This window comes from Petaurus breviceps, unplaced genomic scaffold, assembly GCF_028583685.1.
Source record: "Petaurus breviceps papuanus isolate PSGF00001 unplaced genomic scaffold, PetGlider_PUasm1.0 551, whole genome shotgun sequence".
NCBI classification, from domain to species: domain Eukaryota; kingdom Metazoa; phylum Chordata; class Mammalia; order Diprotodontia; family Petauridae; genus Petaurus; species Petaurus breviceps.
Genome location: NW_027186372.1, coordinates 21,330,260 through 21,355,664, shown reverse-complemented (window position 1 = coordinate 21,355,664; position 25,405 = coordinate 21,330,260). Strand labels below are relative to the sequence as shown.

General features: G+C 33.8%; 1 protein-coding gene across 1 annotated transcript in view; it reads left to right on the top strand.

Moving 5' to 3' along the window:
• Positions 1 to 315: 315 nt before the first annotated feature.
• Positions 316 to 25,405, top strand: part of GABRA6 (gamma-aminobutyric acid type A receptor subunit alpha6) — a 41,939-nt gene continuing 16,849 nt past the window's right edge. The window contains exons 1-7 of the mRNA XM_069102279.1: positions 316 to 425; positions 811 to 878; positions 2,893 to 3,113; positions 3,200 to 3,282; positions 3,648 to 3,791; positions 4,236 to 4,388; positions 9,846 to 10,093. Of these exons, the coding sequence (XP_068958380.1) occupies positions 332 to 425; positions 811 to 878; positions 2,893 to 3,113; positions 3,200 to 3,282; positions 3,648 to 3,791; positions 4,236 to 4,388; positions 9,846 to 10,093 (1,011 nt within the window). The 5' untranslated portion in view covers positions 316 to 331. The remainder of the gene's footprint in view (positions 426 to 810; positions 879 to 2,892; positions 3,114 to 3,199; positions 3,283 to 3,647; positions 3,792 to 4,235; positions 4,389 to 9,845; positions 10,094 to 25,405) is intronic.

Here is a 25,405-nt window from a genome sequence, read left to right as displayed (position 1 = left end):
TTCATCCACTGACTCACTGGGTTGAAGAGAATAAGAGCTATGTAAGGTCTTGGGAGCATTGCTTCAGTAAACTGGTAGAGGAGGGTGGGAAAGGAAGACCCTGCTGCACTGCAGGATGCCCTCCCTTCTGAAGTGTCTGTACATCATTGTATGGTAAGTGCTTCCCCTACCCCAATTCCTTTCTTTCCTTAGGTCAGGGGAATGGAGAAGGAGAAAATTATGTTCTGGGCTCCTGACCAAATAAAATAAAGAAATGGGGTATGAGTGGGGGAAATGGGCCACATAGAATGTTCCCTTTATCTGCAGCCTGGACAATGCCCTGGGTGATCCTATGTATGAAGGAAACCTCTACTCAAAGAATATCAGCAGGATATTGGACAAACTGTTAGATGGTTATGACAACAGGCTTCGACCAGGATTTGGAAGTAAGATCATTCTTTGTTCTCAAGCAACTTTCTCCTTCTTCCTTTCTTGTCCTTCCATGATCAAACTATTTGCAAGGGAACTTTAATGAGTACTCTTCAATTTTTTGTTTATTCAGCCTCATCTTATACGGCCTGGGCAAAGTAATTTGGCAAATCCAGGAGTCAGGCTCACACTGAATCTTTTCGTTTGGGCTGGCATAAGTGAATTTTCACAACTGAATGGAGCTAGGGATTCCTACAAAAGGAAAGACTGAGGGAATGGGGGGCATACTGAATGCAGGATGTAGCTAGATTTTTTGTGCGGCCCTTGGTAAATTTCCTAAATCTTATTCAGATGGGTAATGTGTAAGGGGGCAACCCTCCATTCTTCTTTCCTTCATTTTAGGTTCTGTCACTGAAGTGAAAACTGATATTTATGTAACAAGCTTTGGTCCTGTGTCCGATGTGGAGATGGTAAGTATACTTGGAGCTATAAGTGCTCCAGGAAAACCCATGCTAAAGGATTTCTTCTTCAGGTAGTAGGAATGAAGACCAGAAATCATAAGATTTACCTAATATGACCTAATTGACCTAACCATGGTCCTAGACCAATAATGCAGGATTTGCTTATTTATGCTGAAGGCTCAGCATTTAGAAAATCATTAATTGATGTTAGCTGAATTAATTGGATTGAAATTATTTCCCATCATTTTGGAAGGCAGGCTAGTTTTTAGAGTAGATTGTTGAATTTAATCTCCAAGACAGTTTCATTAGGGGCCAAGCATGTACAATTTGTTGAAGGAAACAAAAAAGCAAACAAACAAAGGCAGTTAAAATTTTATTTCCAAGCGAAAAGGTGGGGATTGCCAGGTTGAGTGAAGGATACTTAGGATCCAAGTGCATAGCAATGAGATTGAGGGAGGATTTAAGGTTTGTGGTTTATCTCTCTTTTGAAGTCTATCCCAGAACAATTTATGGAATGGCACAGGGAACCACTCAGGAAGGCTTGATGCAGTCAACCATTCACTTTATGGATAGACTAGTAGGTATTAGAGGGACATATTTATAATAAATGGCACCAAAACTCTAAGCTAGCCCTGGAGAACTAAATATTTTGTGGTGTTCTAGTAGCATTTTAACCCATCCATTAAAACAATATCAAACATCACACACAATCATCCTCAAATTGCCCCAGCATTGCTAGGTTTTATAGTAGAAGTCCCTTTGCGGTCTTCCTTTGCTTTCTTTTTCTATTTATCAACCATTGGAGATAGGGGAAGGACAGGAATCTGAGATCTGAGAGATTTCCACTTTGGGACTGCCTGCTTGAAGGAGTATGGGGAGCTTGCATTACCCAAAGCCTTAATGGTTTTTAATGATATGAAAATTCGGCACATATTTGTTTAACCTTACTAATTTTGGCCATTGCTATACATTTCCACAGCACTATTATTGAAGAACTGACTGGCAGAGGGGTGGGGGAGGGGTGGCCGGAGGGGGGGTCTAGAACTTTTCTCTGAGATTTTTTTTCTCCCAAAAGTGAATCAATGCTGTTGAATCTCACCACTGGGATCCAGAGCTTGACTGTATAGATTCAGACCTTGTTTGTCACATTTTTATCTACCCACACAAACAAACGCTGGCAATAAAAGCCAGAGATAAAAAAGGGAGATGGGAAATCAGATGCAAATATTGTCCCCTAAATCCAACTTTGCAAAGGTATATTAACTGAAGTCTCAGGGGAAAAAATAGAATATTATCTCTCTTGGTAACCATTTTCCTGTTATACTCATTTATGTATTTTCAAAATACCTAGCATATTATTTTTGAAAACAAATTTTCATGAGCTATAAATTAGTTATAATGCATTTTAACTATATATGTAAAAGACTTCTTGACTAGATATTGGAATATTGGAATTAATTATGTTTTTTGAGAACTATGTAACCAAACTTTGATCTGAGGATATGTAATGTATTGAGACTAGATGAACATTCTAACCCTAGAACAGAAAATAATTTTTAAGTCATATTCTTCATTAGAATGATGGAGATGAAGTTAAGTATGAAGATTGGGATGGAGATGGAGAAGAAAATGGATATGTAGATATGGATGTGAATCTGGACAGAGTTGTACATATGGGTGGGGATGGAGATGGAGGTGATTTAGAAATGGAGGGGAAGAGAAAGAGAGGCAGAGAGACAGTGAGAAACACAGAAGTTGTTTAGTTAAGAGAATTGTTTTTTGTCTTAGGTTATGTATAACTCTTTCTGCATGTGAGCAGGGTTAAAAATAATAATAACAAATATTCCAAGAAATAAGAAGAATAATGATGTAATAAGAACAAAGCATTTTGATTAGGCTATTTCCTCAAAGAGTGGCTATTTTCTAGTTATCCCTTAAAATAAATAAGACAATATGAAAGCAGTGAGTGAAAAGTGTTTAACAAATTAGCAGCCAGTTCAGTGACTGTTTTGCCTTATCACAGGAATACACGATGGATGTTTTCTTCCGTCAGACATGGACTGATGAGAGGCTGAAGTTCAGGGGCCCATCTAAGATTCTAAGTTTGAATAATTTGATGGTCAGCAAGATCTGGACACCTGATACTTTTTTTAGGAATGGAAAAAAGTCTATAGCTCACAACATGACAACCCCAAACAAACTCTTCCGTATCATGCAGAATGGAACTATTCTCTACACAATGAGGTGAACTTTGAACGGTTATATTTCCTCAGTCCTCAGGGCCTTCTAGATAACCATATGATAGTATTTTCTTTTTCAATGTGTTTTAGACTTACCATCAATGCTGACTGCCCCATGAGACTGGTTAATTTTCCTATGGATGGGCATGCTTGTCCACTGAAGTTTGGGAGCTGTAAGTCTGAAAAACCTCACATATGCAAATAACTTATTCAACATAAGTTATTATTTGAGTAACTGAATCTGTTTCCCAGGGAGCTGGAAAGGAGTATCACTATAAAATACACAAACAACTTGGAGCTACTTGTGATTCTCAGTATGATTCAGGGAGCATAATTAATTCATCACATCTTCTGCGTGTGTATAGTAATGCAGGTTCTAAGAAATGCTTTTTTAGCTTCCCAGATAAAATGCCAATGACAGCTCAGTTTGTTACAATTGCATCTCCTTCCTTACATAAAATGAAACAAAAAATGTTTTATGTTGATCTGGGAAAATACTAAATTTCATTGCTCTGCTTAATATGTTCTTAAAATTCAGATGCTTACCCCAAAAGTGAGATCATCTATACGTGGAAAATGGGCCCTCTATATTCTGTAGAAGTTCCTCAAGAATCCTCAAGTCTCCTACAGTATGATCTGATTGGACAGACTGTGTCTAGTGAGATAATAAAGTCCAATACGGGTAAGAATCTGACCCATGTGGTGGCAACCCTTACCTGGTAAACAGTCCTCAGTTTTCCAGTGGTATACCTTGTTGACATTACTTTAACTATTTATTATTCCTTAGCTCACTTTGCCCTCCTGAAAGTTCCTGAAAGATTTGCTAAAAATTGATTTCTCCACTAGGTTTGCAGCTCTATGCAGTGTGGCTTGACCTTGAAGGATGCTGCTTTTGTCAGTATGTGACAAAAATATCCAAAAATAAATGGATGTACTTCTTTGATCTATTGAATGATCAGGTCCTCCTCTTTCCCCCTTTTTTGTACATTGAGCTTTTCCTGTTATTGTCCTTTTCTTTTTTTTCTCCCAGCACATTCTAATTTAACATCCTGTTTGATTTACTTTAAGTTTCCTTCTTTTGTATGGTGTCAACAACAATAACCCTGATATACATGTCTTCTTGCAGGTGAATATGTAATCATGACAGTTTATTTCCACTTGCAAAGGAAGATGGGATATTTCATGATACAGATATACACTCCCTGCATTATGACAGTCATTCTATCACAGGTGTCTTTCTGGATAAATAAGGAGTCTGTGCCTGCTAGAACTGTTTTCGGTATGCCTTACTGTGTCTGCCTTCATGCCATTTATCCATCACCTGACATCTTTTCTGTATTCATGGCAATTGCTTTTTTGCCATCTACCAATGAAAAACTGAGTCCTTACTCAGAGATTAACCACTCACCATGACTCTCAATCAAGTTATGTTTTTGATCATCTAAGGGACTATTTTTCCAAGAACAGTGGCTGGTGTTCTTTCTGGGTCCTAGTTTGTGTTCCAAATTGGATCTGAAGAAATGAAACATAGAAAATAAGATAGGTCTGAATGTGGAATTTAGAAGACACTCAACCAAGGGAGTAACATAGCAAAATATTGGGAATATATGGGGTCAGCTGGGTTGTGCAGTGAATAGAGCACTGGCCCTGCAGTCAGGAGGACCTGAGTTCAAATCCAGCTTCAGACACTTAATACAAAAACTAACCATGTGACCTTGGGCAAGACACTTAACCCCAATTGCCTTCCAAAATCAAAACAAAAACAAAAAAATATGGGGAATATAGTTCTGAGATACTTATCCTTCCTTTCTCCCCTTTCTGTAACTCCCAATTCTTTAACTCCAGTTCTGTAGGTAGACATTATATAGTTTATATTCATTGACTGCATCTGAAAGAGCAAAATGAGTTTACCATAAATAATCCAAAGCTATAATAAAAAATGTAAAATACAAGCATATAAAATGTGAATAAATGAAAATAAGTCAAATAATAATTTAATTTCCCCATAGATATATATTTTACAAATTATTTTCATAGACATCTGACACTTTCATAATTTTTACATTTTAATTTTCAGTGTAAGCCTACAAGTTCAGTCAGTTAGTAAGCATTTATTGAGCACCTACTATGTGCCAGGTATTCTGATAAGAGCTGAGGATACAAAGAATGATAAAAGACAGTCCCTACTCTCAAGTAGTTCAGAATGTAAAAAAGGAGATAGACTGAAAACAACTAGCTGCAAACAAGAAAGGCAGGATAAATTGGATATAATCAGCAAAGAGAAGGTAAGAAAAAAATAATAAAAAAAATTTAAAAAGCAACAATAGCCAATTATATTAAATACTTACTGTATTCCAGGCACTGTGCTTGGCATGGGGGTTACACAAGTAAAAATTAAATAGTCCCTGCACTAAAGGAACTCCGATTAAAAGAGGGGATATATTGTGCATGTGTTTATGTATTTATATATAGCATTTTCAATATAAATACACAGCATATCATTGGAGAGAAGGCACTGGTAACTGGGGGAATCTGGAAAGTAGTGCTATAATACAACAAATTTTATGGAATTCTTGACATAAATTATTTAATTTAAGTTTCACACTAAATTTCTGAATCAGCCACAAAATATACTATACTGGTTTTGCAGGAGGGGAAACTGATTTTCAGAAAGGTTAAACAATTTGCCCAGAGCTAGTAAGAATCAGAGGTAGGATTTGAACCTGGGTTTTCCTGACTCCAAGTTCAGCACTCTATTCAGTCTACTGCACTGTCTTTTGTGGATGAGGAAACTGATGTGTAGGGAGGTGAAGTGGCTTTCTTAATACCAAACAACTAGAAAGTTACAAAGATGGAATTTGAACCCAATTCCAACTCTGAATCCAATGTTTTCTCAGCTATGCCATGCTACTTCTAAAAGAAAGTACCAGATGTGGTAGTATAAAATTATTTAATATAATATTGGGTAAAAGGGCAATAACAACAATAAAATTAAGTGACATTTGCAAAATGTTTTAAGGTTTGCATAATATTTTCCTTAAAACCCTATGAGGGTGATTTGTGTGAGTATAATTATTGTCTCATTTTGCAGAGGAGGAAACTGAGACTCTTAGAGGTAAAAAAATTTGCCATGGTTACATATCTAAATTAAGTGTCTGAGGATGAAATCTAACCCAGAGCCCCTGCTGTTTCTTATGTGATTATAAATTTCTCAGCATACAGGTATATGTCATCCATGATTATCAATAACCAAGCAAATGAGAAATTTATTCCACACATAGATGTGTATATATTGGTTCACTTAAGGTATTTTTTTTATCGCATACAATATATCATTATAAACTTACATAGCATACCCCTAGGCAGTAATATATTCTTCCCTCTAAGATTTTAGCTATTTTTCATTGCTTAAATAATGTTAAGCTGAATCGTTAGACTGTTGACAAAGGTTGTATGGGATGATATGGACTTTAATGTTATTATTTCAATTCATGTGCATTGGCCAACATTATGCTGTTTGCATAAGATAATAGAAATAATCTTCTTATCCCATTCAGCCTTATTCACAAAAACTGGTGAGCAGTTGATTCATTGTAATTTAGTTAGGTATTTGACTTGGGGGTATTAAGTTCTCTAATTTGGACCTCAGCTTTTGTATCTTTAAAATGCATATAATAATGCTTCAATTTCCTAATTTACAGGTTGTCATGATGATCAACTAAGTCAATGGTCAAGAACATATTTTTAAAATGGATATTATCAATGATCTTGTTGTCATTGTTACTGCTAGCAACATAAAGGAAATGCAATATGGAATTGAGGATCTCAGTATTTAGAGCTGAAAGGGACTTTGGAAATGACCTCATCTAAACCTCTTTACAAATGAGAGTACAGAGATTCAGGAAAACTTTAGACTTGTTCAAGGTTACAGAGTGGCAGAATAGTTTGAATTTAGGTTCCCAGTCACCAAAACAAGAGTCCTTTCCACCATAGTACTTTGTCTCACCGAGTTTCTTAGATTATAAGGAACCATAAAGGTTTGACACTGCCCAATTTTTTCATTGTCTGTATTTTCTGATTAGTTGACTAAAGCAATAAGAACTATATGTTCACCCATTAAATAAAATAACCAGTTGTTAACTTCAAACTTCTCAAGGTCATGTAATTGAAAATTTGGTGCAGTGGAGAGATAACAGACATCTGATGACCTGGGATTGAATCCTACCTTTTCCCATTTATGAACAAGTCACCCACCTCTCTGAACTTCTTTTTCCTAGATGACCCTTCTCCTTCCAAAACTCATCCTAATTTTATTTAAGAAAAAAGCAGATTCTGCCTTAATTAGAAATGAGTCCAAAATTATACAAATTCAATTCAGTTTGATTTAATACAATACACAGTTATCATATCATTTGCCTTATCAGTAGTTAGATGGTATTTTCCTTCTATTAAATAAATAAATAAAACACAATATGGAATTGAATTGGATGATAGACCCTTAAAGCACAAAAGTAGTTAACACTTTAGGTACAAGTTTGCCAATACTGGTGCCAGAATCATTTCAGTCTAACCTGATTCTAGACTCAAGGTGGTAAAAAGAACCATTAAAATTTTACACAATTAAGAATTTTCACTGACAGAACCAAATATAATAATAGAATAATATTTTAAATGATAACATTTTTGTGCAAGAGCATTGTCCTGGGTTTTAGAAGAACTAGGTTTGGATCCTAGGGCTTCTACTCCCAGCCTGGGTGACTTTGGACAAGTTGTTTATTCTTCCTGGAACTTAGTTTTGTCATCTGTAGAAATGAGAAGCTGGGCAGACATATCTCCCAAGGTCACTGACAGTTTGAACATTCTAGAGTAAAAATGAGATATTATCCTGTTCCTCTTTAACCAAGTCACAGATTACAAATTGATAGACCTCAAGGGTTATGAAGCCCTTTGTTTTATAGATGAGTAAAGCAAAGCCCAGGGAATCTATGACTTAAGACTATGGGATTCTATTTATATGATCTTTAGTTATAAGTAACATTAAAATTCACAGTAAGATTAAATGCTTATATGATTTAGAATGAGACATAATAGCACTCTCCCCTAAACCTAACCCTAAAATTAAAGAAAATTCATACTCTGATAAAAATTTATAGATGGGACTTCCCCAGTGCAAAAGAAAATCAGTCTGTGCCCAGGAGTAGTTTGATATTATTTCCTAAAAACGATTAAAAACAGATGTATAACATAACAAAAGTTATTATGAAGCTTATTTCTGTATGAGCATCTTGAAAACTCCTTGAGGGAAGGTCCTGGTGACATATGATGAATATTTTTTTAATGCCCTCAGTGCCTAAGGTAGTGTTGAATATATAATGGTACATGATGATTACTTGTTGAAGAAAATGGGAATGAAATTATCAGCCATACCATCTAGATACACCTGAGTTAGTCAGAAAATGAAATGGACTTCATCTGCAATTTATAGAGATTTCCCCCAAATAATCTTTGAAAAATAGTAGTGATAATTAACATTCAAAAATAGGGAGTGATATAACTTATTCCTGAGTTCATGCATGAGTAGTACTATGTTTCCCAATTGGAAATTTTTTTAATAAAGCATATACAATATAATGTTGATATATGATCGAATTAAGTACTGAGATTTTTTTCTTTATTAATTCAATTATTTGTTTTTCAATCATTTATCTATCTTCTTGTTTACTTATTTACTATAGATGATAAATGACTTGACCAGGTGTCAGGAAGTACAGTTTTAAAATTTTGCTCTAAACCCTTAGTAGTTATGTGGTTATGACCAAATCAATGATCTTTTCTCAGCTTCAGTTTTCTAATCTACAACATGGAGATAATAATACTCACATGATTGTCTCCAGGATCAAATGCATGTAGAACATTTTGCAAAGCTAAAAGTGCTATATATATATGTTGTTAGGATTCCTGTTATTATTATGTTTATTAAGTGCACTGAAGCTAGGTGGTACAGATAGAGATTCAAAACAGAAATCAGGAAAATCTTAGTTTAAATCTAGCCCCAGACACTTGGCAACTTTGTAACCCTAAATAACTCAATCTCTGTTTCAGTTTCCTCATCTGTAAAATGGAAAGAATAATTGCACGTACCTTCTATGATTGTTGTGAGGATTAATAATATGACATTTTTAAAGCACTTTAAAAATTTTTAAATATTCATTATTGCTATTATTTTTATCAATATTGTCTTCCTTATTTCCTAACAGTCTCTTACATTGTTAGGAAAAGGGATTAATGTAGCTTGAATTAAGTTAGTATAAAGCCAACTTTATCATGAATAAATAACTGATTATTTTCAAGACCGTTTTAGACCAATGAAACTAAGAATTTGGGGGGTGTTAGTAACCATCTCATCCTACGAAATAGGAGTATTTCCACCTCTATGTACTTCTATGCAGTTCCTAAAAGATAGATTAGAAAGCACAGGAAGTTTCAGGAATGAATGATTCAAGGAAGACACAAATGTCCTTAAATTTCTATAATGATTCAATGTCAATTTAATCAATAACCATCACTTTCTTGATATTTGTAGCCAACCTTCATACCATTTAAAAGCACCATTATAATTGCTAATCCTTTTTCATTAATTCAGCACTTCATGCTTTTCATTACCATTGTCTCATTGGATCTCATTATTAAATCCTCAGTTCTAAAATCAGACATTTTTTTTTCTTTTTCTTTTTAGGAATTACCACTGTTTTAACCATGACCACTTTAAGTATCAGTGCTAGGCATTCTTTGCCAAAGGTGTCCTATGCGACTGCCATGGATTGGTTCATAGCAGTGTGTTTTGCCTTTGTCTTCTCTGCCCTTATTGAGTTTGCAGCTGTCAATTATTTTACCAACCTTCAGAACCAGAGAGGAATGCAGAAGGTACCCAAGACAGCGCTGCCCTCGGTCACAAGAGTGCCAGTGGAGGATGAGATTGTTTTGGTAATGGTTCATTTTTTCTATTTTTATGAATCCTACAGCAAGAGATAACAAGAGTAATGCCCTCTGGTACTTGTACTATATTGAAGCAGTGGTTAGAAGGGAGCAAAACACCTAACCCTGAAGTTTTCATTCCATTGAAGTCAAACTTCTATAGTTCAGAGGGGAAAAACCTCACAAGTCTTCATTTTCCTTTTCTTAAAAATATTTTACTCTCCTGATCTTAATATCAGATTTTAGGTTCCCCAAGGAGCATGTAAAGATATTTTTAGGCTTTAGATGTTTCCTTTGAACAGGGCCATGCACATCAACTACAGAGGATAAAAAGAAACAAGTGGTGTTCAATATAGTGAATCTTCAGAGCCTAACGGAAGTCAACAGGGACTGATATAGAATGGGGGGGGTATTTATCAGAAAGTTAAATTGAGAAAAATGTGAAAATGAGGTTACATGTAAATATAGCAAATTATAGCCAAAGTCCAGACTTTTGGTTCACAGTCATAAAAATAACCTTTTGTTTTCATTTAGCTGTTTGAAATATCTGGATAATCAAATCTTTTTAAAAATTATTTTTATTTATTTAATTAAATATGTCCCAATTACATGTAATTTTTAAAGTCATTCCTTTAACTTTTGAGTTCCAAATTCTCTCCTCTTACATTCTTTCCCACTCCTTGAGGAGACAAGTACTTTGATTTTGATTATACATATGAGGTTATATCAAACATTTCCATATTAGCCACATTGCAAAAGAAAACACAAACAAAACAAAATAATGAAAATTTCTAAAAATTTTAAAATATGCTTCAATCTTTATTCAGAGTTCATTAGTTCTCTCTTTGGAGGTGGATATATTTTTCATTCTGAGTCCTTTGAAAATGGTGTGTATCATTGTCTTGTTCAGAGTAGGCAAATCCTTCACAGTTGATCATCATTACAATATAGCTGTTACTGTGCACAACATTCTTCTGGTTCTGCTAACTTCACTTTCTGTGACTTAACAGAATTCTTCCCAGGTCTTTCTGAAACCGTCTTGCTCCTCATTTCTTATAGCACAGTGCTATTCCTTCACAAGCATATACTAATACTTGTTTAGGCATTCCCCAATTGATGGTCATTCCCTTGATATCCAATTCTTTGCCACCACAAAAAGAGATGCTATAAATATTTTTGCACAAATAAGTCCTTTCTTAATCTTCTTTTATCTTTCTGGGATACAGACCTAAAAAATATATTGCTGAATCAAAGGGTCTCACAGTTTTATAGTCCCTTGGACCCAGAATGATTGGGCTAGTTTAAAACTCTGCCAATAATTAACATCACAAATTTTCCATCCCCTGCAGATTTTATAGTTTTATTTTTTCTATCAAAATAGTGAATTTGATATGTGTGAGGTGATATGTCAGAGGTGCTTTAATTGACTTTTCTCTAACCAGTGGTGATTTGCAGCATTTTTAAGTCTATTGATGGCTTTAATCTTTTTCTTTTTAAAACTGCCTTTTCATATCTTTTGATCATTTACCAATTGAAGAATAGTTTGTATTTTTATAAACTTGTCTCAGTTCCCTATATATTTGAGAAGGGAGATGTTTTTCAAACAAACTTGTTGCAAACATTTCCCCCATTTTCCTCTTTTCATTCTAATTTTGGCTTCATTAATTGTGTTTTTGCAAAAATCTTTTAATTTCATGCAATCAGAATGATTTACTATTGTTATTTACCATTGTATATTATATAGCTAATCTATTTCACTGATCTCCCATTCTATTTCTTAGCCAATAGCAGCCTTTTTTTCCTGATTACAATTTTGTTCTGAATTGTTATTGACTAGCTTTTTAGATGATTCTCTAGGGTTCTCTCTTTATACTATCATATGATCTGTAAAAAGTGATTATTTTGTTTCTTTATTACCTATTTTTATTCCTTCCATTTCTTTTTCTTTTCTTATTGTTAGAGCTAGCATTTCTCATATGAAATTGGATAATAGTAAAGATAAACACCCTTGCTTTCCCCTGATTTTACAAGAAACCTCTCTAGTTTCTAGTTACTAGAAGTTTCAAGTTTATTCTCATCACAAAAAAATGTCTGCTCTGGGTTTTAGATATATACTGCTTATCATTTTAAGAAAAACTCCATTGATTCCTTTGCTTTCCATTGTTTTTGATAGGAATGAATATTGTATTTTATCAAAGGCTTTCTCAGCACTTATTTATTTAACATGTGATTATTTGTTGTATTTTTATTGATATGGTGAATTATACTAATTGTTTTTCTAATAGTGAATCAGCCCTGTATTCTGGGTATAAATTCACTTGGTTATAATGAAATATAACAAGAAATATAATAATCTTTGTGGTATATTGCTGTAATTTCCTTGCTAGTACTTTATTTAAAATTTTAACATTGTTATTCTTTAAGGAAACTGATCTTTAGTTTTCTTTTTCTGTTTTGGCTCTCCCTGGTTTATGTATCAAAACCACATTTGTATCATAAAAGGAATTTGGTGGACTCTTTCATCTTTTTTTTTACCCAAACAGTTTTTTAATATCAGTACTAATTGTTTCTTTTTAATTTTTGTTAGAATTCACCTTTGAATCCATCAGATATTGGGGACTTTTTCAGAGGGAGTTCATTTATGATTTATTCAATTTTCTCTTCTAAAATAGGCTTATTTAACTATATTGTTCTTTTAATCTAGGCCATTTATATTTTTGTAAATATTTATCCATTTCACTTGGATTGTTAGTTTTACTGTCATATAACTGGGCAAAATAATTCCTAATAATTGCCTTAATTTCATCTTCATTAGAGGCATGTTTCATTTTTTATTAATTTTTTATTTTCTATTTATTAATCTCTTTTTTGATTTTCAAATTTTCCATTTTGTTATTTAATTAGTAGCTTTCAATGTGTCAGTTTTCTATTTTTAAAAATACTTGCATGCTTGATTCATTGATGTGCTCTTTCTCTATTGTATTTATTTATTTATTTTTGAAGCAATCTGGGTTAAGTCACTTGCTCAAGGTGTTTCTGGGTGGGTGCTAAGTGTCTGAGCCCAGGATTTGATCTCCAGGTCATGCTGACACTGGAGCTGGTGCTCTTACTCACTGTGCTACCTGGCCACCCCCTTTCTCTATTTTATTTATGTAAATATTTAGAATTTTTCTCTAAGTACTAATTTAGCAGCTTTCCCCAAATATTGGTATATTTTTATCATCTTTAATGAAATTGCTGATTTTCATACAATTCTTTCTTTGATCCACTCATTCTTTAGGATTAGATGATTTAGTTTCCAATTAATTTTTAGCCTGTACTTCCATGACAATTTATTCAATGCAATTTTTATTATTGCATTATAATCTGAAATGTATGTATTATATATTTCTGCTTTCCTGCCATAATACATGGGCAATTTTTGTGAAGTTGTCATCTATAGATGACAAAAAAGTATACTTCTTTCTATTGCCATTTAGTTTTCTCAGAGGTCTATCATGTCTAACTTTTCTAAGCTTCTAGTCATCTCCTTGACTTCTTATATATTTTCTGGTTAGATTTACCAGCTATGAGAAGGGAAAGTTGAGATCCCCCTCTAGAATACTTTTATTGTGTATTTCTTCCAATAATTTAATAATTTCTCTAAGAATGTGGATGCTATGCCATTCAGTGCATATATGCTTAGTGCTGATATTACTTCATTGTTTATGTTACCTTTTTAGCAATATGTAGATTACTTCTAATAGGTCTATTTTTGCTTTTGCTTTGTCTGAGATCATCATCATTAGCCCCACCTTTTTTCTTACTTCATTTGAAGTATAATGGATTCTGTTCTAGCCCCTTACTTTAAGTGTGTGTGTGTGTGTGTGTGTGTGTGTGTGTGTGTGTGTTTGAAATTTGTTTCTTGTAAACAACATATTTTGGAATCTGGTTTCTAATACATTCACTATCTGCTTCCATTTTTGGGGGTGAATTCATCCCTTTCAGATTCACAGCTATGATTACTTCTTGTGTATGTCTCTCCATCTCTTTTCTTCTGTTTGTCCAATTCTTTCTATTTTTTTCATCTTGTTTCTCCTCTAAATTCTGTTTTGCTTCTGACTACTTGTTGCTTTTATATGCCCTCTTTTTCTCTAGTAAGTGTTCTCTCATCAATATAATACACACACACATTTCCCCCTTTTTGAATCAATTTAGATATGAGTGACAGTCAAGCACTGCCTACCTCCCCCACCATTTTCTTCTCTACTATAAAACTCTTTCTTGTATGCTTCCTCTAAGTGAGATAATTTTCTCCATTTTCCTTTCTTTTCTGCCTTCTCCAAGTGAATCCTTCTTTTTCATATATCTTTTTTTAAATTAACTTACTCCCATACACTCTTTTTATTTAGAATCCTTCTATTTTCTCTAATAAAAGTTCTTAGAAGATACATATGCTATCTTCCTTTATGGGATGTTATTATGTAGCTTTCCTTGATAATTTCTTGAAATATGATGACTAAGATCTTTTTTTTAAATCATCTTTTAGGTAATCCAATAATTCTTCAATTATCTCTCCTTGATCTATTTTCTAGGTCAGTTGTTTTCCTCAGATATTTAAGATTTTCCTCAATTTTTTCATTATTTCCTTTGTTTGATTGTTTTTTGATATCTCATGGAATCATTATCTTAATCTTATGCAATTCAAATTTTTAAGGAATTATTTTCTTCACTGAACTTTTGTACTTTTTTCCTTTGGTCAATTATGTTTTTAAGGTATTTTCTTTAGTATTTTTTGTGCTTTTTAAAAAAGAAGTTGCTAATTATCTTTTCCTAATTTTTTCCTTTGCATTTATTTCTTTACAAAATTTTTCCTCAATTACTCATTGGATTTTGGAAATATTTCCTCACCTTGTCAAGGAATTCTTGTTGACTATTGTCTAGATCACATTCTTTTTTTCTTTTTGGTTTTTCATCTAGTTTTTTTTTTTTTTGGTTCATTGCCTTCTGAGTTATTGTCTTTAATTTTTATCATCATATCCTTTTTGTTTGTTTGCTCATTTTTTCCTTTGTATTTCTTGATTTGGAAGTTTATCTTATTCTTGGGTTCTATTTTTGGCATGAAGAAGAAGTACTGATTTATCTTAGGCTTCAGATTTTATACCTTATTGTTTTCAAAGTTAGATCTAGTGGTTTGGAAGTTTTTAGTGCCTTGAAGGTATTATGATCTGCAAAGAGGTGTGGTCAATGCTCTCTTGTTCTTTTTCTTTATTAATTTGTTTGTTTCCTTTTAGTTTACAGGATTCAATTCCACAATTCCTTGAATTTCACATTTTGTCCCCCTTCCTCCCCCCATGGCGGCTTATAGTCAAGTATAGGATCTGTAAATACTTTCACATTATACATTAGTCAATGCTCTCTTGTTCTGTACTCTGGTACTAACCCAAGAAAGGTCCCTGATCCCTTGGGATGGCAATTGATAGTATCCCTCATTGTTCCTGGTCCCTTGGAGACAGAAGAGTTATTGCTCCTCAGAGTTTCCACTCCCTTTTGACCAAAAATGTTCCTCTCTACCTTTGAACTGTGATTCAGAAGTGAATATAGCCAATGGATTTATCAAACTGCATTGTTTCTAGTGCTTAGCACAGGATTAGCTCTTTCCAATCATTTCCATCCCCTTACTCTCTCTGGCTTGGGAGTTCCCAAAACTCCTGCGGTTTCTGTCTCCACCACTTAGTCACAGTACTAGTTTTTCTTCCATGTGGACTTTAGACAAAAGTCCACGTTATGAATCTCTCTTTCCAACATCTTGTGTTGTCTTGGACTGGAAGAATATGTCACTCTGACCTTTTGTCATCTCTGCCACTCTAGAATTCAATTTGAGTTTTATTTAAAAGTTGTTTGAAGGGGAATTTTGGAAGAATTTTGTAGATGCTTTTCTACTCCATCATGGCTCCACTCCTGGAAATTGCCACAGGTAAGTATTTCCTTTGTTCATTCAGGTGGATAATTTCATGTAGACAAAAATCTGAACAAAAATTTAGAAAATCCAAATGAATCATTCAGAGTTCTTTCTTAGCATTACTGTGTCTAAAGAAGGGTCCCAATACATTTCTAAAGTGGAAAAGAAAAACAAAAATGACTGTTTAGAATTCATTTTCTATCAAGGTGTCTGAAAGTTTCAGAAAAAAATGGCAGAGAATCCATTGCTTACCATGTTTTTCACCCAGGTTACTATAAGTAATACAATGTAAATCAACCCCCCCTTCCTTGTTCTAAATGGGGGAGGGGGTTACATTAAGGATGGAGAACTCTGAGAATAATATCAAGGCAAATTCTTTGTTGAAAGCCCTGCTGCAGCTCTTTGCAAAGGAAATTCATGGTATTGTAAATGTATTATCATAGAAGAAATCCTTAACTTTTAAAGGTATCTTAGATATCAACAAGTTTTTATTTTATAAATGATGAAAATAAAGCTTAGTTGTGTTAAATTACTTATCTAAGCAAGTGAGAAGCTGAACTGGTTTAGAAACAAATTTTATATTTGACTCTACTGATTACACTATATTACTATCTTTAGACTAGTGATAAGATATGAATTATAGTAGCAAAAAGGTCCAAATTCTGTACTACTTACACATAATTCTGGAAAATTCCCTGGTGTATTTTTTTGTATAGTGGCAAAATTATTTATAAAAGGTTTCTTTGACTCTATAATTGCTTTTGGAAATTCAATGTACATGGCCACCTAAAATCTGTTAGAGAGTGACTCTCTACAGACTAGGGACAGATAATTTGAGAAGCCAAAATACAGTTTTTGTGCTTGATGAATTTTTTTTTCTCAAATAGCCAACTTTTTTGAGGATGGGTTGGTGCATGCAAAACTCAATGATCTCTTTATTAGACAATGCATTTAAATATTTTTTCATATTGTCTTGCTATTCAGCACATTATACAAAGCAATATTTTAGTGTGTGTGTATGTATGTATGTATGTGTGTTTGTGTGTGTGTGTATGTGTATGTTAGGTCATGAGGAAAAGAAAGAGAATTAATGTATTCTAGAATCTGGCTGTTCCTTAAAGGGATAAAAAGAAAGAAACATTGAATGAATGAAGAAGTAGTCCTACAGATGTTTAATAGATGTGTGTGACCATGTACAAATCACTTAACCTCTCTGCTTCAGTTTCCATATCTGTAAAATGTGGGGATGAGACTTACTATTCCCTAAGGCTGGTGCTCTTAAATGCGGGGGCGAGCGCACGCACGTGTGTGTGTGTGTGTGTGTGTGTGTGTGTGTGTGTGAAGAACTTCTTTAGAAGTTGGGTGAAGCTTATGGATACCTTCTAAGAATAATGTTTTCAAATACTTAAAATATCTAGGACTACAAAGGGAATCAATTATATTGAAACACAGTCAACACAGTTACTAACTCTTAAAACCAGAAAGATAAGATTATACATTTGTCATCTCCTGGACTACAATATGTATGTTTAGACAATGAATAATTTCTGGCATAGACAATGCTGATTTTCCCACTTCTTTGTTCTACCCCTCAAAATAAAATACTATTATTTTATAAAAGTATAGATTATCATTCTTATTACTTTATAATTATTAATGTCAATTAAGATAGAACTATGAAATCAAGGAGTTCTTAAACTTTACTAAACATACTAGTTTATGACAACTGGTTGACAGAGTATTGGAATTAGAGACAGAAAATAATACAGTTTGAATTTTGTCTCTGAAATTTATCATGTATGGGAAAGATTTATCATCATGGGAAAGTCATGATTTAATGAGCTTCAATTCCCTCTTCTGTAAAATGAAATTAATGATGATGATGATGATGACAGTGTAAAGATCAAAGAAGATGAAGTATGTAGAATTGATTTCTAATCTTTAAACTATGGTTTCATATTTTTGTTATTTGTAGTATTTTATTATTATTTTTTTCAGTGGAGGTTGGAGAGCAATTGCCCTGAGATAAACCACTATACTATTAGTTTTTTCTTATATTTATTGTTCTGTAGACTCTTTCACAGTGAAACAAAATAATTGCTATTTATAGTTTAATAAAATCATTAAGACATAAACTTTTGTCCTAGTTTGAATCTTCACTAAGGCTATTTCAATATAATTGATAACCTTTGTAAACCTATGTGAGTTTATGTCCTAATGATTTTATTCAATTATAAATAGTGATTTTTTTCCCCATGAAAGAGTCCGTTATGATGGAGAAGATATGTACTTCTTTCTATTCCCATATTATTTTGATTTCTTAGGCTAGGCTTTTGAAAATTAAAGCTTTTTATTATTTTTTTTATTTTTACCATATCTTTGAGATTATGAGCATTTGGTATAGCAAAATCTATTTAAAATAATGTTCTTAAATTTTTATGGAAATGTCATATCAGGAAAAGGTAAGCAAAAGTTCTGTCTGTCATAATCCTCTAATTCCAGCATATTTTGTGGGTTGAGTTGTCTAGAATATTTTGAGATTTGTATTTGTAGTGTGGTTTATCATTCATTAGTGCATGAAAGACAGCAAACTTTTGATGAATAATGGTAACCAAATACTGTCTTACTAGGAATTTAATAGTTGCTAAATTTTTGTAGTTTTCTGTCATGTGTTAGTCTAAGTCTATCATTTTCATTTCAAAGCTGAAGTCCTTAAGGATTATTCTTTTCCTAATTTCTAGTGACAATAACTTAACCACGATTTGCCTTTAAAAGCCCCTCCATTTCTATGAACATATTGCTATTATTGGCCATTTATTTAAGACTTTTAAAATTCAATTTTGGTTGTATGTGGATATATCCGTTGGAATGTGTTTTGATTCCATTCTTGAAGCTATTTAATAGGTTACACATAGAGGTAAATCACTATAAATTGTTTGATTTATTCAATAATGCATAAGTATTCTTCCCCAAAATGATAGCTGGTGGTTCCAAAACTATTTTGCAAGTTTTTGTCATGTGTATGTATGTGTGTATGTTTATATGTGCATATACACATGTATATATGTGTATGTATACATTGACACAAATACATATATGTGTATATGTATTGCAGGCACATCTATTTTTCTGAGAATGTCTATAGATTTTCCTCCTCCCTTTTAGCAAAAAAGTCTAAACTTAGTTGCCATGGTTATTAGGGTCTGAATCTTGTTAATGCTGTAGAGGGTTTTGTTAGGAGCCTTTCTAGATCTCTTATGATCCACTTTACTGTTTCAACAGTCAACATTTTGTCTTACATCGGATAGGTATTAATTACTTATAAATATATTCTGCCCATTTTGATTCTATTTCAGGATACCAGTAAGTCTATTAATATATTTTGTTTTTGTTTTTGTTCAGTCACTTCAGTTGTGTCCAACTGTTTCTTGACCCCATTGGCTTTTTTTTTTTTTTTTTGGCAAATATATTGGAGTGGTTAGCCAGTTCCTTCTCTAGCTCATTTTACAGATGAGAAAGTGAGTCAAGAAGGGTTAAATGACCTGCCCAGGTTCATACACCTAGGAAGTGTCTGAGGTAAGATTTGTATTGAGGACGGATTCTTCCTGTCTTGAGGCCTGGAACTTTACCTACTATACCACTTAGTTGACACCCAGCTTTCCCCTTGATAGTTAAATGTTCTCCCTGTCTTGCTTGGAGTAGATCTTATTATTTTGAAGTGTAACATTGATTCAATTGATTTCTGAATTCAAGCTCAAAACATTTTTTTAAATCATATTTTGGTATACATTAAGAACTTCATATTTACTGAATCAAAATGAAGTAATGATATCCTTCAAAAAAGATTTCCACTAAAGAAAAGAGCCTTTTGATAAGTTTTGCTTATTTTTTTTGTGGGCAGAGCTATATAAATTAATACAACCTATGTACATAAAGTGATAAATAAATTACTATGGTTTGACTCCTCCTTTAGCATGGAAGTCATACTTAATATTATTTAGGAAACATGGTAATGAATTTAAGGATAGGCAAAATCATAATAGGATTAAAGAATTTCCCTGAAAAAATAGCACATTTAAGAACAATTGCTCTTGATATGTTTGTGTTGGCATTGATTTAAATAGTCATTTTAAAGGGAACATTAAATACTCTGATTTTCTCCTTATAATTGGTTTTATTTTATATACCCCCAGTACATGGAAAAGCCATGAAAGTGAAACTTTCAAAAGCTTTGCAGCCATCAATAAAGGCAATGTTGCCGCCCTCTTAGGCAACTTAGTCAATAATTTTTGAAGCAATGAGTCATGTTTACAACCGTGAGACATTTTCACACACCTTTAGTTAATATATTTCTTCTTAGAAGCATTTATTGTTTTTTGTGATATAGTATGAGGGTACTTTTTTAAAAGTACACAAGAATATATTTGCATACATATGGAAAGCTTATTATTGTAAACTCTCTAGGTAGCCATTATGTTGTACTCTGTTAAGAAAGAGATAAGTCTTACATCTGAGAGGAAGCCAGTAAAATACTTTACTAGAGATTCATGCTACACTGTGTAACATTTGAACCAATCATCATGGATCTTATCTAGCCCCACCACTTTTTGTGGAAATTAAGTAATTTACCTAAACCTTCACAGACTGGGAAGTGTCTGAGATTAGATTTGACTCAGGTCTTCCTCCGTCCCAGTTCACTGTACCATGTTTTTGAAAATCTTGCCTTCTTCAAATTTTCTCCAAGTAATTCCTCAATTTCATCTCCTATGTCTTTTAATCTAGGTTTAGAATAAAGATTTTCTTATGATTGTTTTGGGTCTGCAATTGTCTAAATTGATGCTGAAGGTTGAATTGACGAAAAGCAGTATGAAGCCCTAGCCTATAACCACTAAGATATGTTTCCAACTTTGTTATTATATAGTACTAATCATGAGGTTATTATATAGAGTTATGTATTACGTGAACAAAATTAAAATGTTCATGTCTTTATCCCTTTTCCTGAGCAGTCATCATTTGCCTGCACTGATAGTCAATACCATCTGCACTGAAGCACTTCTAGTAGTTAAGGTATTGGCATTTGTTATTTTTTTGTAGTTAATCTTAATTCTCATGGTAACATAATATAATGTCTCAGAACTCATTGCATTTTTGTGAGCACCAAGTTGATTACCCTTACAGCTTTGTGGACCCTCATCCTGCCAATTTGTGCCATTCTGCCTGTGTCTTTGGCACATAGCATAGGGACAGTTGCATCACATTGACCAGGGGACTACCCCACTCAGTGATCAAGTTGACCTTTGATTCAGGGTTCCTGAATGGTCTTCACAGCCAGTGTAATGGTTTCATACTCCTGAAATTCTTTTCATGTGTCTCTGTTTCTCCCAAATTTCTATTGCCACACATTAACCCCAACCCCATCACAACATGGTTGCACTTTTGGGGGGTTATTATTATTAATGAAGTTACCAAAAATGTCTTTCAAAGCATGGAAACATAATTCACTTCCCTTTTGGGGGCATTGGTGACCTTAACTATACAATGAGGTGTTTGGACTGAATGATTTCTCAAGGTTCTTTCATATTCTGGCATTCTATGGTTCTGTTTTGTTTGTTTGTTGGTTGGTCAGTCAGCTGGTTTTAAAATGAATAACATTTTCCCTTTTGGAAAGAAATGAGAGCATTTCAGTGCCCTGTTTCATTCAAGAATTTTTTCAAAATGGAGAAAAAAAGTTTTGCTTCTAAAAGGTTAACTCAAATTGTAAAGAAAGCAGTAACCCTCAGAGTCATAAGAATGAACTTAGATTTTTTTCCCAGAGCATTTCTGTTTTATTTGTTCACTAACAACCCTGATAATTTGTTTTATGTAAATGCATAAGAAGAAACAAAATTATATTATAAATTCAAAGCTATTCCCCCCACCCCTAAATATCATGACATTTAAAAATGACTATTGTCATCAAAACAACACTATTTGAATAGACTTGCTGGTGGAATCATAAATTAATATTTTGAAGTTTAACTGGCATTAAACATTTGGGTGTCCCACATCATCATCAATTCTAAATCTTCATGTGAGTGTGACTTTCCAATGCTTAAAATGGGATTAGGTGAGAGGCTGCCACTTTTATTACTAATTTGTGCTAGAAAATGTTTATTAAAATATCCCTTGTACTTTTTTAAAGTTAGTGTCCATAACAGAAAAAAAATACATTAAAGAAGAGCTTCTTAGGCTGTCCTAAATATCTTTCTGTTTTAAGACCTTTTGGACTAAGGTATTCTTTTTTCATTCTCAGTTTTCCAGCATTCTCTGTGGTTTCTGTTCAGCTCTATGTCATTAGTTGTCTTGTTTTCTTTGTCTGACACGCTGATTCATGTTTCAGAATTCTTGAATCCTAACTCTGTCACTCAGTGCCAAGTCATTCAACTTTCTGTGCATTACTGTCTTCGTTTATAAGCGAGAAAGCTGATTTCAGTGACTTGTACACCTCAACCCTACTTGAAATCTTTGGTCTATCAATTTATGATCTTTTCTCTTTTTACTTATTTAATTCAATTTGATTGAAAGCTCCTTGAGGGCAAGGAAAATCCTCAGCACTTAACACAGGGCCAGGTACATAGTAGGTGTTTACTAAACATTTATTCAATTCAATTCAGCAAGCATTGGGAGAAATGGTGCCAGATACTGGGATTAAAAAGACTCCTCAATGTATCCCCTCCCTCCTTCACACACACAAAGAAAGAAACAGTACCTGCCCTCAAGGAGCTTAAAGTTTACTTCAGGAAAACAACTTCTATAAAAATAAAGAAATACAAAATAAATAACAATTCAAAGTAATTTGGGGAGTAATGGGGGGATACTGACACGAAAGTGGATTAAAAATGGTCTTGTATGAGAAGAGGAATGCAAATTGAGTACAAAAGGAATTAAGAGGAAAAGTATTCTAGGTATGAGGGATAGTTTACAAAAAGGCACAGGAGGAAACAGAAGGTAATATAGGAGAATAGCATGTAGACCACCAGTTTGACTGCAAGGTCCAATAATACATAAGTGGAAGTGATGGGTAGTCAATATGGAGAGATATGTTGGAACAAATTGTAAAGGGTCTTCGGTCTCAAAGATGTTTGCATTTTGTCTTAAAAGAAATTGGGAGCCATTGAAACTTCTTGCCCAAGGTCCTAATTATACTTTAGAAATATCTATTGTGCCAAATCAATTTAACCAGAATCTATTAATCACATACTAATATTTATTGCCAAATCTAATAGTTTTTTTTTCCAATCTTCATCCTCCTTGACTTCCCTGAAATCTTTTATACTATCAATCAGCCTCTTCTCCTCCATCTACTCTTTTCTCTAGGTTTTTCTTGACACTGCTCTCTCCTTTTTGTCTTCTTACCTGTCTCACTACTCCTTAGTTCCTTTCATTGGATCTTCACCCACATCACCATTACTAATGATGGGAATTCTCCAAAGCTTTGCCCTAGGCACTCTTATCTTCTTTCTCAGTATTATTTCACTAGATATTCTCATCTTCTCCCTTAGTTTCAATTATGATCCCTATACAGTGACTCTCATGTATAACTGTCTATCCTGAATCTCTCTCTACCAAAACTGAATCATAAACTTTCACCCCAATCCCTGCTCTTTTCCAAACTTCTCATTAATGTCAAGGATACCACTATCCGTCCAGTTATGCAGATGTGCAACCTATGACTCCTCACTTCTCCTCACTGTTCACCTCCCTTATATTTAATTAGTGAAGACTTGTCATTTCTACTTCTGTGATAACTCTCTTACATGTCACCTTCTTTCCTCTGATACTGCTACCACTCTCATATGGATGCTCATTACCATTAGTATGTGAACTCCTTGAAAGAAGAGATTATTAATCTATGCCTTTTGTAATGTCTGTAGCATTTTGCATAGAATTCAGTCAAAAGTAGGTACTTAATAAATACTAATTGGCTTGATTTGATTTAACTACTATGGACCAGGAGCTAAGCTAAGTGTTGGGGTAACTAAGAAAGAAAAAAATGAACTAGTTCTTAAATTCAAGGAGTTCACATTTAATGAGGAGATAACAGGAAAACAACTATTATAAACAAGTTATAGAAGGAAAGGCATTAGCATTAGACAGGAACAGCTTCTTGCTGAAGGTTTAATTTTACCAGAGACTTGAAGGAAACCAAAATAGACAGGAGGTGAATATTCAGGATAAGAGATAGCCAATGAAAAATGCATGAAATCAAGAGATGGAGTGTTTTGTGTGAGGAACAAAAAAGAAGCCTGTGTCACTGGGCCATAGAATACATGGAGGAGAGTAAGCTGTAAAAAGAGTGAAAACGTTGGAAGGAGGCAAGTTATGAAGACTTTAAATGCCAAAAAAGATCTTTAATTTGATCCTTGAGATAATAGCAATCCATCAGAATATACTGAATTAGTAGAGTGACATGGTAAGAATCATACTTTAGGAAGATCTTTGTTGATCCACTTGCTGAGTAGAGGATGAACTGGAGAGGGGAGACACTGGAGCAATTAGAAGGCTTACCCAATGGTCCAGATTAAAAGAGATCAAGGCCTGAAGAGATAAGTGGTGGCCACATGAGTAAAGAGGACAAAGATATGACATTCATAGGGGAAGAATCAGCAAGATAATAGTTAATCTATTGATTATAACAAATGAAGAACAATCAAGAATTGAAGATGACACCAAATTTGTGATATTAGTTTGCTGGTAGGTTCTATCTTCCACGAATAGGGAAGTTGGGAAGAGGGATAGATATAGGAAGGTAAGATAATGAGTTCCACTGTTAACCTGTTGAGTCTGGAATGCCTCCAGGAGGCAGTTGGTAATGTAGGCCTGGAACTTAAGAGAGAAATTCATGTTAGATTTGTAGATTTGGGAATCATAGAAATGACAATTGCCTCAATGAGAGGTAGTGAGAAAATAACGACATCATAGAGAGACAAGTGAAAAGGATCTAGGATGGATAGACACATTCATAGGATGCAGGATATGGGTGATCCAGAAACAAAAGGGCTTGAGAATGATTGCTCCAATTTGTAGAATCAGAGATGATCTAATGTCCTGGAGGGAATGGAGGTGAACACTGTCAAATGCTATGGAAAGATCAAGAAGAGTAACATCAAGTAAAAGCTATTATATTATGTCAGGGGTGGGGAACCTGAAACTTCAAGGCTACATGTGCCCCTTAGATCCTCAAGTGTGGCCCTTGGACTGAATCAAACTTCACATAACAAGTCCCCTTAATAAAAGGATTTGTCCTGTAAAATTTGGACTCAGTCAAAAGGCTGAGGACTTAGAAGGCCACATGTTCCCCACCCCTGTATTATGAAATTAAGAGATTATCTGTGATTTTA